The sequence below is a fragment of the Heptranchias perlo genome, chromosome 22 (genome assembly GCF_035084215.1).
Source record: "Heptranchias perlo isolate sHepPer1 chromosome 22, sHepPer1.hap1, whole genome shotgun sequence".
In the NCBI taxonomy this organism is placed as follows: Eukaryota; Metazoa; Chordata; class Chondrichthyes; order Hexanchiformes; family Hexanchidae; genus Heptranchias; species Heptranchias perlo.
In genome coordinates this window covers 15843375-15857342 of record NC_090346.1, presented here as the reverse complement: position 1 = coordinate 15857342, position 13968 = coordinate 15843375, and the positions used below count along the sequence as shown (strand labels likewise).

Below are 13968 nucleotides of genomic sequence, written 5' to 3'. Positions count from 1 at the left end.
AAATGCCTAAGTTTCTCCAATCTTTCCTCATAACTCTGGCAGTAGAGTCGCTCTTCTCTTCACTGCCTCCAATGAGTGTCTCCCTTGTGTCTCAGTGACCAGGATTAGACACAGTGCTCAAGGTGCAGTTGGATCAGAGCACTGTACACTTTGATCACGACGTCCTCTAACTTGTAATCTGTTTTGGCTCATTCTATCGGCTTTGTTGAGTCTAAGACTTTGAGGTCTCTCAACTCCATCCTTAATTATTTCAACATCATTCATGGAGCATTTGTCCATTTTTGGTGCAGCACTTTATACTTGTCCATATTAAATTTCACTGCCACTGTTCTCCCCACTTAGATATTCTGTCCAACTTATTTTGTATTTTCTGAGCTACCTCCTGTGATCTGACTGCCCTTCCTGGTTTGGTATCCTCTGTAAATTTGACCAATGTGTATTGTAATGTAAATTTGAAACTGGTGGTTCAAACATTGACCTCTGAGCCACTTCACTCAGTAACTGCACCTCACCCAAAGGGACGGTGGAAAACCCGACGACAAGGTGTCCCTGGACGAGCATTTGACACAAAAGATTTTATGTATACGCACTTGGGCTAGGCCTGCAGTGGGTGGAAGTTATCAAGTTTGAGATGTAGAGGGAAAGGCTGTGAAGACAGAGTGAGAGAAGTTTAGTGAGGGTAAAAAGACCTTGAGAGAGGAGGTAAAGTGTGCGAGAAGCATCCATTGTGAATGGGAGACAGAGAAAAGGCGAGGCCAAGGGAAAGAGAGGAACACAAAGAGTGACTAAAATCAGATAGAAATCCAGAGACAAAGGGAGTATTTAAGGGGCCTATAGAGAGAGAAATCAGGAGATGGTGTGGGAAAACAAATGCTAGTATTTATTTGGCACCTTATCACGTCAGCAAAAGGTCTCAAAGCAATTCATGCAGTGAATTACTTTGAAGTGCAGCAACTGTTTTATACGCAAGCATGTCAGCCATTCTAAGACAGAAGATAAACAGAAATAATTGGAGACAAGGAGATGAGCAGAGACCTCATTACAGGAAAAGAGATAAATGGTTTTGCATGGGAGCAGATATTAATTACTTTTTGAAGTGCATTGCGTACTGTTCAGGCAGAATTGTAGGCAACAGTTCCATTTGAATGAATGTCAGGAATGTCGTGGTCCTTGGAAACACCTCCCTTTGTCCCTCTTTAGGGACAGAACTGTCTAGCCTTGGTTAGTAACCAGTCATGAACCGGTGCCTTCATTGGATATTAATTGGTTACATCTATCTCCATTGGCAGGATAGGCTGAGTCTAAGGTCAAGGTGACTGAGCTTTCTCATTTTCCGTAGAATCTACGCCAAGTTGAACCTCTTAAAATGGAACACAGGTCATATACATCAGAGGTTGGTGAAAGGCATTTTTGTTGAATCAGATATGGTGCCAAAGCTGGAGTTAATGGACACTACAGTGAGGAAGCAGTTGCACTTAATGTATAGATTCCTTTTAAACAGGCTATATACTGGTTGTGTTTTATTTGGACCACCAGGGCTGAGAGACACCTAATGACCACCTACCTTGTTATTAAATGGTGCAAGATCCATCTGCCACTATTAATTTTATCTTTTCAAAAAGCATGTATTGACTGGAAAAGCTTGCAACGTCGTCAGTATCGCGTTGTCTGTGGTGCAGATTTATCATGCTGAGCAGCATACTCTTCAGAGTAGGCCGATCTAGGAACTGAGCCTGTCCAAATTAACCATTAAAGCATCTATGCCCCTTTTAAATAAGTTGAAACCGGAAATATTCTCAGTATCCATGCAAGTTGGTCACTGCCAAGTAATGTTGCTTCCTTGCCTTCTTGCAGTAGCATTTTTAAGAGGATTTTATGCATAGCTGTTTGGTTTGGGGTGGGAGGGAGTTATTGGAGGAAAGTGAACAAGCTATTTAAATATAATCTGTTTCAGGTTTTGGAAGTAGCTGAGCAAGTGGAAGAATTGCAGAAGAGATGGCCCGTGGCCTGGGGGAAGCTGGATGAAAATAGCATAGGAGTTGTGACGCCATATGCCAATCAGGCCATGCGAATCCGTGCAGAGATGCAGAAAAAGAAACTTAATGATGTCACTGTTGAACAGGTCCTGAACATACAAGGTGAGTGCCCTAAACATCGTTCACAAAACTTGCCAGTACAGAAGATCTGGCAGTATCTGAAAAGAGCAGAAAGCTTAATTTTTCAGGTGGCGACCCTTTGTCAGAACTGTTAGCTTGCCTGGTCTCAGATGCTCAAAGATCTGCTGTGTATTGCAGTATTTTCTGTTTAATTTCACATTTCTAAAATTTGCAGTTTTTCTTTTTATCTCAAATATTTACTGTTAGATTAACTTTGTACAAAGAAACCTCAGAGGGCTAACAATCATTGTGTTTCACCAAATGTGTTGAGACTATCTGTTTTTTGATATTTTACATCTGTCGTCTGTGAATAGAATTTAATTGTTGAGTTTATAAAGACCTTTTTGAAGTGCTGTGAGGAGAGATGTACATGAGTAAGCATCCCATGCAGTGTGCTTGTCTATAAACAAGAATGTTCAATGTGTGATAAATTGTGGGCATGGACACTGCATGGCACAGCGAAATGATCCTAAATTTACAGTAACGTCCAATAGTTAATTTGTTTCAGTGTTGAGTAGTAACTGCCATTTTCAAAAGGTTAGTCGCAAATTAGGGAATCATGAACTCTGATTCCATCTGCATTGAGTTCCTTCTCTCAGCGGAGAATAAGGAATTAGGCCGAGGCCAGGGTCTTCTCCACAGGGAGGCAGGGAAAATTGTTTGATGAATCGCCTCAAAGCACTCATTACTTCAGAACAACTGTTTAGACTATACAATATAAGAGGTCTGGGAATAGGTGCCTGCGTGGAATGGAAGATGGAGAGCCATTTTTATAATTTTTTTAAAAATCCCTCGCATTTTCTCCCCTCTTCTGAAGGTGTTGGGGGAGCTTCAGAAGCATGTTACTCTCTGGTACTTCGGCCAAACAGCAACCATTCTTCATGGATGAGCCTCGGCAGTGAGCATTTGTTCTAATGTAGGAAGTATCACATCCAAGTATAAGTCTCTCTGTCTCTGTCTCTGTCTCTCAGAAGTGTGCACACATGCACATACATGAGAGGGTTGTCCTATGAGGAGAGGCTGGGTAGAATGGGCCTGTACTCTCTGGAGTTTAGAAGAATGAGAGGTGATCTAATTGAAACATAGAAGATTATGAGGGGGCTTGACAGGGCAGATGCTGTGAGGTTGTTTCCCATGGCTGGAGAGTCTAGAACTAGGGGGCATAATCACAGGATAAGGGGTCAGTCATTTAAGACTGAGATGAGGAGGAATTTCTTCATGCAGAGGGTTGTGAATCTTTGGAATCCTCTATCCCAGAGGGCTGTGGATGCTGAGTCATTGAATATATTCAAGGCTGAGTTAGACAGGTTTCTGGACTCTAGGGGAATCAAGGGATATGGGGATCGGGCAGGAAAGTGGAGTTGAGGTCGAAGATCAGCCATGATCTGATTGAATGATGGAGCAGGCTCGAGGGGCCATGTGGCCTACTCCTGCTCCTATTTCTTATGTTATGTTCTTGCATGTAGTTTCCAGCAGATTACTGGATATTGATCAAAAGCTGAATCACCTCATTTTTGTGCCCATCCTAACCTAGGGAAACTGAAAATTGTAATATGCATGATGTGGTCAGACTGGCAATAACTGGAACCTTCATGTAGCTGAGCTATACAACTTTATCAAATGAACCATTAAGAGAAATAAAAACAGAAATGCTGGAAATGCTCAGCAAGTCAGGCGGCATCCTATAGAGAAAGAAGCAGAGTTGAAGTTTCAGGTCGATGACCCTTCGTCAGAACTGGAAGAAGTTGAAGATTAAACAGTTTTTTAGCAAGTACAGAGCCAGGGAAAGGAGGGGAGGAAAGAACAAAAGGGGAGGTCTGTGATCGGGTGGAGGGCCGGAGTGATTAAATGACAAAAGGGATGATGGTGCAAGGCAAGGAGGGTTGTAATGGGATAAGTAAAGAAACAAAAGATGGGTCTGGAGGAGCTGTGAATGGCAACATCAGAACCATTACCAGCACCCGCTGTCCGAAAAAATGGGAGCAGTGGTTATGATCTGAAGCTATTGAAATCAATGTTGAGTCCAGAAGGTTGTAAAGTGCCTAAACGAAAGATGAGGTGCTGTTCTTCGAGCTTGCGTTGAGCTTCATTGGAACAGTGTAGGAGGCCGAGGGCAGAGAGGTCAGATTGGGACGGGGAACCGTTAAGAGAGCTGGAAACGACATTTTAATCTGTGCAAATGAATGGGTGATGGTTCCTACTGGGTGAGTTTATTGCTGTGATACTGGACACTAATTGAAAAGCAGAGAATTGTATCCATGTTGTAATAGTTCCCCCAAAAATACTGTTTGACAATTTAGAAGGGAGCAGTTACCACCTGGTTTTGATTTGTGTATCCCTTGTGCTGGAAAAAAATACCAAATCAATTCTAAACAAACTGTCTCTTCAAGGTTATGATAGGTTAATGAGCATTTGTTCTGGCCTGAAGCTAATTGCTGGCCATTGACGCAATCCAGATCTATAATGAGGTTGATTAAATTGTCAGTTACGAACAGTTGGGTACAGTGTGGTAATTACAAGACATTGTACCTTTTTGATTTTGGCAGCCTCTGATCTGTCTCCATTCGAACGCCATATGTCCAGGTAACTTTGCTGAATCACAAGAAATCCTGGAACTTAATAGCGCTATTAGGCAAAGTCATCAGTGTTGCATGTGTTGATGCCAAATCAAACATTGGACAGTGGTAGTATCGGTCACAAGACAATCATAGCAAGGATGGTTTCAGGTTGAGTGACTTGGTAGCTCCAATGGTGATGTGTTGGTCTCTTTTACAGTAACAGCTGGACAATTCAGGCCAGAGTAGAGTCCAAGCAAGTTGACTTGCACAGCATGGAATAAATACAATGTGGCTGTGTGAGTAGGGAACAAAATCATCTCCAGAGTCTTTATGTTAACTTGTCCCCACTTGGAATGATTTCAGAGCGATGAACCAAATCCCAGAGGGAACCTCCCAAATCCCCTCTCTTCATTTCCATTTGCACAAATTACTCCCAACCTTGGCTTCACCAAGGATTTGCCCTTTTCAAGCAGGTTTTTGAAATATCCCTTATGTCACACTCAGGTGGGGCTGGAAGGTTTGATCAGTGTGATGTGTATAGCACACAGTTAGTTCCAAATAAATACATACCTGACCAGCATATAATGTTCCTTTTCTGAAAAAGGATGTGACATTTTACTTTGACCCTCGTGCATTTTCTCTCCCAAGAAACCTGTTTCCTAACCTTCCAGCAATGATGCTGTGTAACCACTTGCTTGGAAGCAAGGTATACGGAGTCAATCACTTCTTCCCCATCCCCCAACTCTACCATCTTGAAGGACATTGTAGGAAAGGATGTGAACTTACAATGTGATTAGGGACTGTGCTGAAACCCAAGTTTACACTGTATTGTGCAGAGTGTTGATTTGGTCAATGACCACATTAAATGCAAGAATTGAACTCCAGTGCAGCAAACTGCTATCCCTCAGTTCTACCTTAGGAATTTCTGATCAAATCATAAAACAAAATCCTGATGTGTGGCACTGATACGTTGCTCCTTGTCATTAGAAAGAAGCCTCACGAATGCACACAGGAAGAAATATTAACATTCACCATCCTCAACAATTTTGTCTGGGCTAAGACTAATGTTTTAAAACTACTAGTGCATGGTGTCACTCTTTTTTTGAAGAAAACTACATCTATTATATGTATTGTACTATATACTATAGCAATGTACTATACATTGTGTAGCTCATGGTGAGTTGGAAATTCTGGGATGGCTGATAGAGCACTCCTGGGAGCATTGGGAAAAGAGGTTCTGAGATCTCAGAACATAGGGGATAATACAGGGCTCTGGAAGCATTAAGTGTGCAGTTTGGGAAAACTGAGAGAGCGTCTTGGGATCTGGGAGTGGTGGTGAGGAGAGAGAGGTCCAGGGCGACTGAGGAGGGTGGTCTTGGAGTGCAGCAGTATTGGTGAGTTGATGAGATTTGGTATGAATGTGAATAAAGGTTTAGCAGCTTTATGGGATAGAGGGGTCGAGGGGAAATCCAACTGTTCTTGGCCCTTTTTCAGACCATGAGGAGCTGCCTATCTCACTGCATTTCCATCTGTGAGCTGCCTCCCTGTTCCATCTGTAGGCTCATTTGTGCTGTCGGGCATCACCTTCTCTTCTTTCCCGATTGTCAGATGGTTCCTGTCTTTACGCTGTGATTGACATGGGCAGTCAGAAGAAATCTAATAATTCAAATGTATCTTCCGGCTGAGTTTAATTCACTTGGAAAAATGAACTGCAATCCTCTTCAACCTTTCCACTGAGATAACTAATACATTCTCGGTGAATAATCGTTGATTGCTTTCTAACAGCCACAAAAAAACTGTTGCTAAACACAGGTGTTGTCTAAGTGAGCAGTGTAGAAAAGACACATTAATTAATAGAAAAGACACATCAATTAATATTTTAAATCTGAAATTTGCATAAAATAAAATTTGGAGAATTCATCTCCAGTTTGTTTTAGCAGATGTGGACTGTTGTGTCCTTGCATACATTTATATGAAGGGTGATGGCCATATTGTCTTTGAATAATGTTTTTGCGTGTCTCTATTTGTTATTTGGGCCAGTGCACAACTACAGATGAGGTCAATCTGTGCCCATTTTGACTTGTGTGGCAATGGGATCCTATTTTAATGATACTTGAGTGCAGTTTTAAGGGAGTACTACCTTATCAGAGGTGCCGGCTTTTGGTTGAGATGGTAAACTTAAGCCCTGTCTGCCTGTTCAGTCGTGGAAGTCATGTTTGCCTGCATGACGATGGCTTGAGGGGTTGAATGGTCTACTCCTGTTCTTATGTTATGGAGGTTTGTGCTGCATAGTGTGAATTACATTTCTGTGTGTTTTTAAAAAAATAATCTAACAGCAGAATGATTGGTTGACGATGAGGTGCTTTGGGAGGCAGCAATGCCCTTTAAATCATTTGCATTTTAAGTTGAGTCACCAAGGGAGGGATCTAACTGACTGTGGGGCCGTGACCTGTAACTTGACTGTTTTTATCTGCAGTTCATTGTTATGCTGTGATCAGAATAACTATGTCGTCAAGAGCCAGTAACACATATATTGAGATTTGACTGTACACCATGATTAGTGTTCTACATCAGTGCTTTTAATCCAGGATGCACAGTTGCATGCTGCTGTTTGTTTTCCATTTTGAATAACCGCAGAATTTACACATCTCCAGGATATAAATTTTTGACCAAATCCGTGAGCAATTTTTTTAAAACTGTTGTTATCAATTATAAAAAAACTTAAACTCAGCATGTTGTGCTGTGCTGAGTAAATTGGCTGCTGGCAAAGTATGAAAGGGAAGAGCTTGTACATGATGGGACTGAAATGGAACTAAATGTTACTAATCCCCTGAAGCCATCTTGGAGTAACCATTCAAAAATTAAAATTGACTTCATCTGTTAAGGTTTGAAGATTGGTTTTGGGTTGCAGGGAGGGGAATGGAAGATAATTCCCTGATCCAAAGGTAAATGTTGTTTGATGGGGGGACATTAATTTAACATTGTTGTGTGACACGCTGTAATTGGCAACTTGGAAGACTTAATGTAATTGTCCGGTCTGATTTCTGTTTTATTTTTTAACTTATGTCAATTTATACATTGCTCTATTCAACAAAAACTCAAGAACTTAGACTTACGTTGTGCCTTTCCCATAACAAATGATCAAAGGTGAATTACAGGAAACAGGACATGCTGGAAATGGGAGAGAAGTTAGGAGAGGTAATTGAAGGCACAATCAAAGCAGTAAGTACTGAAACTTTTCAAAGTTGGGAGCGAGAGGCTATGGTGGAGGGAGAAAGTCAGACATAGTCGATCAGAGTCGGAAGAGCAAAGGGTAGTCACGGGACATGGGCTGCAAAAAATTGAGGTAGAGTGGAGTGAGGGTCTAAAAACAAGGACAAACTTTTAAATTTTATGCAATGGAGGGTGGGGAGACAATAGAAGTTGACAAGGAGAGTGTGAAAAGTAAGAGACTTAGTGTGAGATGGGATATGAGCAAAGGTGTTCTAGATGAGTTGAAACTGATGTACAGTAGAACTTGGGAGGCTAGCAGCTTTCTTATCGACAGTATTGTACACACACTATATAAAGAAACTTGACTTGCTAATTTTATTTAGGCATTTGTTTTGATATTGCATATGAACAAATTTCCAGAAATGTTATTTGCCACCTACCGTTTCCAAAAAGAACATGCAGGTGTGCGAACTGTTCCCAGTGTGTGTCACTCTTCAAGTTAATGGGGATGTGTGCACTAATGCATTTTTCCTCATTGTTTTTCCCATCTTTGTAGGCAAGTGCTTACCTCCACAGTTGCTTTTTTTCCTTCCTCAAGCTGCTCGGTTAACGTCAGGAACTTGTAGTGCAGGGACTAATCGATGTAACCCGGCCTCAGAGAAATGGAGCACTGTACTGCCTCCTCCATACCTTTCTCTGACATTGGGTTTGCATAGTTCAAATCAAAGCCAAATCCTTGAAGCACTGAAGGACAAGCTGGAAATTATTGTGGACTAGAGGACACAAGTACAAGCTTACAAACTTCAGATAGGGCTTGGGATTGGAAGAAATTTTCCTCCCATAAAATAGTAAGTGCATGGAACAAACTCCCAGAAAGAGCAGCTGCTGCCGTGCATTCCATTGCACTATATGCCACTGCTTCCCGGATTGTGGCTATTGATATTAGGAGCTCACCTTAATTGGCCACTGAAGAAATACATTTCTTGGGTTACTCTGTTGTGAGATCATTGCTATTGATTGTATATGGTGTATTTATTGACATTGCTGGGCTAATTTCAGCAGAGGATTGCTTTATCAGCCTCTCGGCACTGTAATGTACCAAAGCGGATTGACAAATTCTGCAACAGTTCACAAGACCCACGAAAAATGTCTCAATGGTGCTGTAAGAACAAGATAATTTAGCATTTTTTTATTTCCAAGTGCAGCCAATGGCAAGAGAACAGCAGCATCTGCCATTGGCTGCAGTTTTACATCTTAAAAGCACCTTTTATAAATTTATTACACCAGGACCTGTGTCGTTTACTCTATTTCAAGACTGTCCAGGACATGAGACCTTTCACATTGCCTGTTTTCATTTCTGCTTATTAGTGTTTCTTTTGTGTGTATTTGTTTCCAAAAATGCTTTGATTTTTCAAATCCGGTCCCAATACACAGTGCTTTTGTAACAATTACATCTGCTCTGTTTGTAAAGGCCAGGCTTGCTATTTATTTGATAGTTTGATTGTGCGTTAAATTGCTTTCAGCAAACTGCTAGTAAATCCGCCAAAACATTCATCATCCAGTTATTAAAGTTTATATTGGTTCAGGAATTTTCAGCTCTCCGTGCACAGGCTAATAAATATGCAAAAATAATAAATGCATTCTAGTGATTTATACGTTACAGGAAATGGTGGGGTGAACGGCGAGACAAATATTTTATTAAAATTAAATTCTTCAGTTCTAAATCAGTGTAAATGCACAGGACAATCTGTGACACAATATGATAAGCAGACAAGTGTGCCAGCTGTTCTTGGTTGCTGAATATCTTAGAAGTATTTCAGGTGCTGAGTGGCTTGCTGTGGTTTCCCAGGCTTTCTGTATTATTTTCCAGGAGCTTTTTTCTTGAAGTCACAGCCTAATTCTAAAATGTGAATATGTTATAGATATAGTCAGACTCGTGTTTGTATAGCACTTTATCATGTTTATCAAACAATTATCATGTATTTGTGTCATTACATTAGATATTCTCTTGGGTTAAGCATCACCAACCACTCCCCATGAACAGCGGTCCAGAAAAACAATTTTACTGAATCGAGTCACGGGCTTGGATCTAATAAGTGCTTTTATTCACATAGGATAGATGAACAAACAGCACAAAGTGAGATTTATGTCTCCCAGCACTTGTTATATAAAACAGCAAAGATGCATCTTGATTTGTCTCTAAATATGGACCTTTAAACAGAGAACCACTTACTGTAAACACTCTCGAGCAATACCACCCTAGTTTAGCTGTCCAGACTTTTAAAATGCAGCCAATAGCCAAAAGGCTGCCCGTAAGTTATAAACACTGGTGGTTCTCTGACCAACCCAAGACTGCCAATGTAAATCTCGGAGGGGAATTCTCTGCCAATTGAGCTGTCAATTATAGGGAGCTCCACCCAGTCAAGGTCCTGCTCTCTTATTGGTCTCAACAACAGCTGTCAATCAAAGTTACTACCTCAGGTTGGGGCCTACCTATTAAACTGTGACCAAGGATCACATGTTATCTGGCTAACTATGTGCTACACTGGGCCAATTGAATGGAACAACACCGTAAGCAGCAAGGTGTCCCAATGGCACTTCTGAGGAACAATGTGGGCCATCTTTGACAATAGCACAAAATATTTGGGATTGCAAATAACAGCTCCTGGGATGATTAAGCAGAGAACATTACAGATCACTATTGTGTGCGCCTAAACACCTTGAGCATTTTCCCAGACAACTGTCTGTCCTCAGCTCATAACTATCCGATGACGAGAAAACTTTCCATGGCTTTGGGATTTAACCCCTTGTATGTTATTCTAGCAATACAAAAATACAAGTTAAAGAAATTCAATATGAGCAAAAAAATCAATTTTTCCACAGTCTTAAAACATTTCACGTACAATAACTTATGTAGGCATCCACAGCAATCATTTTGCACATAGTAAGATCCCACAAACAGCATTGAGATTAAATCTGTTTTTGGTGGTGTTGGTTGGGGGAGAAATGTTGGCCTGGAGAACTCACTGCTTCTCTTTGAATAGTGCTGTGGGATCCACACAAACTAGAAGACAGGGTCTCCGTTTGATTTCTCATCTGAAGGACAACATTTCAACTGGGGTTGCCATCTTTGGCTGAACATTTTCTGGGAGGTTTCATCACATGACCTCCCACCTCCAACTGCCATTGGTTGCCTGACACATCTATCCTCACAGTGCACCACCTTCCCATTGGATGATTCTTGACTGTAAGTCAAAGAGCCTATCTTCAATATTTTTTACACCCTGATGATTTTTCTTCTGGGTTGCTCACAGCAGTGTCTGGGAGATGAATCCTAAATTCCTGGAGACTCCAAGACAATTTGGAGAGTTGGTATCCCTACCTCCAGCAATGCAGCCCTCCTTTCGAACTGGACTGGGGTGTCAGCCTGTATTATTTGCTGTACTCCTGGAGTGAGGTACAAAAATTGCCTCTGTAAATTGCTCCTGAATGATTAGATAACTGGAGAAACTTCCATCTTGGGGATTCTTGAAGAATATTTTCCAGATATGTTTCAATTGACAGATTTTGAAGTTATCCTGTTGGGACTCGTCTCTTAGTGGCTGAGGGGCATGGCAGGCTGGATGCACGAAGCTGGGAGCTAACCCATCACCTGTTTGTGTGTGCCCCAACAATTAAGTTCTTGTATCATATTTTATATCCTGTTTCACAGTTCCTTGAATCCATGTTGAAATGGAATAACTTTCTTAAGGTTACAAAAGTATTATTTGCAGCAGCTTAGTGTTTACTTATGGAACACCACCTTCAGTTACCTGCCTGGAGCAGTGTGCCTCAAACCCAGCTGCTAACTGATGCATTGTCAAACACCCATTGTTAAGTGAATGTGTCTAAATTAATACTCAAACCAATATTGGACATTGACACTTGGTGAAGAAAAAGACATCTGTAAATGCGCATACTGGATCATTACACCAACCTCTGAAAAACTGCACATTCAAACTCTAGGAGGCCAGACACAGGAGCTACATTTCTTATTATTAAAAGTGTTGCATGTTATTTATTACTTTAAAAGAGGTCATCCTTTTCAGAAGGAAACAATGGTATTTTTTGAATATCATGAATAAAATTGGCAAAATGTGCTTGTGTATTTTCACATCTATCCTTTTGTGTTGGTGACATTCACAGTGTGAGGCAATCGCTTACATTGACTCCCTCACTGTTCACAGGACTAGGACAGGCACGTTATGAACTGTAATGACTGATGCATCTCCATAGTACAGCTGACTTGTGGTTGTGTTATGAGAGATGTGTGCTTGCTTCCTTGTACTTCATCACTCTGGCATAAAGATGGAAAGGCAGAATTGGGGTTTGTGTTTATTTCTCATGCCATTGCTTACACCCTTCACTCTGCTGTCAAAATGAACCAGGAAATGAAATATTGAGTTGATGTTAGTTTATAAAGGCTTTGTATTAGCTGGTTTGCATGAGTTTATAAGAGTGTGTTGAGACTACAGAGATGATGCTCATTACAATATTTTATTTTGATCTTCCAAGATGCTAAATTGCACATTCTGTCTGCAGATATTTTGGTTATCACAAATTATCCTCGATGAAAATTATACCTAAGTTACACTAATGATACTCAAATGAAATCTACAAAATAGGTTTGGATGATCAAAAAGAAGGATGTATATAACCAGAATTGACTGAACCAGCATTGACTGTTTAATGGAATTGCCCATCTAATGAAGTAATAGACTGGATTCCAAGTTCCAAAATTGCAAATTAAAATGTTTTTATGTTTTCAAGAAAGGGCCTTGCTTTTGAAGTAAAATTTTTAACCAGGTGATCCCTAATTGATAAAATGAACTTCAAATTTTTGAGTTAAAATATTGAATTCATCTTCCATTTTTAGGAAGATTAGGTTTAGTTTTTTTTCCTCATAAATCTTGGGTTTGAATGGTGGAAGTGATGTGTTCAAATGCAATGATGAGGTAATGAACAAGCAGTTACCAGCTTGGGACAGTCAGTATTAAATATGAAAAAAAGGCTGTAGCCAAATGCTGTGATAGCTGATTGAAGGCAACAGCCATCCAGATGCAACATTTATACAAACCAGATGGTTGATATTTACATGAAGCAAGCCTGAGGCAGGCTGAGATTTATTGAATGGAAACCAAATCTCCATTTTCAGTCAGCAAAGTCAAAACTTCAGTCACACAAACGTTCTCAAGCCACGTTGACAGTGCCATAATTACATTATTTGTGCCATTTTTGCCACCTAAAGTGATTTCTGAGCTAGGAAGAGGGAAAGATAAGCTTGGGTTCCCTCTCCTGATTGCTATTTGCTGATAGAAAGCATGCCTATGTAGACATTGGGTGAGGGAAAAATCAGTTTTGGCTTCTCACAGTTGAAAAGCCTGTTGCTGTTCATGGTCTACGCTCACACAAAGAATGGCCGCTTGGGCGAGGTACCAAAGGGGTAGCCTGTGATTGTGGAATCAGCAACAATCCACAATCAATGAGAGAAATCAGCAGTTCGTCATTTCTTTGTGGTATTTGTCGAGGGATGAATATTGGTCAGGGAACAGAGAGGCTCTCTACTTACAGTTGTGTATCAAGATCTTTAATGTTTACCTGAACAGGGAGATGAGGCTGTAGTTTAACATCTTACCAAAGGATGGCAACTTTGGCAGTGCAGCTTAAGTGTCAGTCTAGTTTATGCACTCAAGTCCTGGAGTGGGGCTCAAACCCACAACTTTCTCATCCAGAGTTGAAATGCTACCAGTGTGTGTGTGCGAATGCTGGTACCCTTGTTTATGTATTGTACACGTGAGTGCACCTTTTACACCCTAAACGCAAAGCAATGCTCTTGAGTCTTGGTAAGCGCCTCCTATACATTCCGTTTGTTTTGCAGTTGTGCAGTCATGTACTGTAATGTAAACACACATTTGTAAAATCCTCTTTAAATTATTTTTACTGATAGAGGAGCCTGAAGGGACAGATAAATATTTAATAATGGGGCTGACAGTGGTGATGAG

At 40.7% G+C, this 13968-nt stretch overlaps 1 protein-coding gene across 1 annotated transcript in view; it reads left to right on the top strand.

Annotated features, from left to right (window-relative positions):
* LOC137340518 (probable helicase with zinc finger domain) overlaps window positions 1-13968 on the top strand; it is a 223433-nt gene that overhangs the window by 95261 nt on the left and 114204 nt on the right. The window contains exon 21 of the mRNA XM_068003017.1: window positions 1955-2138. Within this exon, the coding sequence (XP_067859118.1) occupies window positions 1955-2138 (184 nt within the window). The remainder of the gene's footprint in view (window positions 1-1954; window positions 2139-13968) is intronic.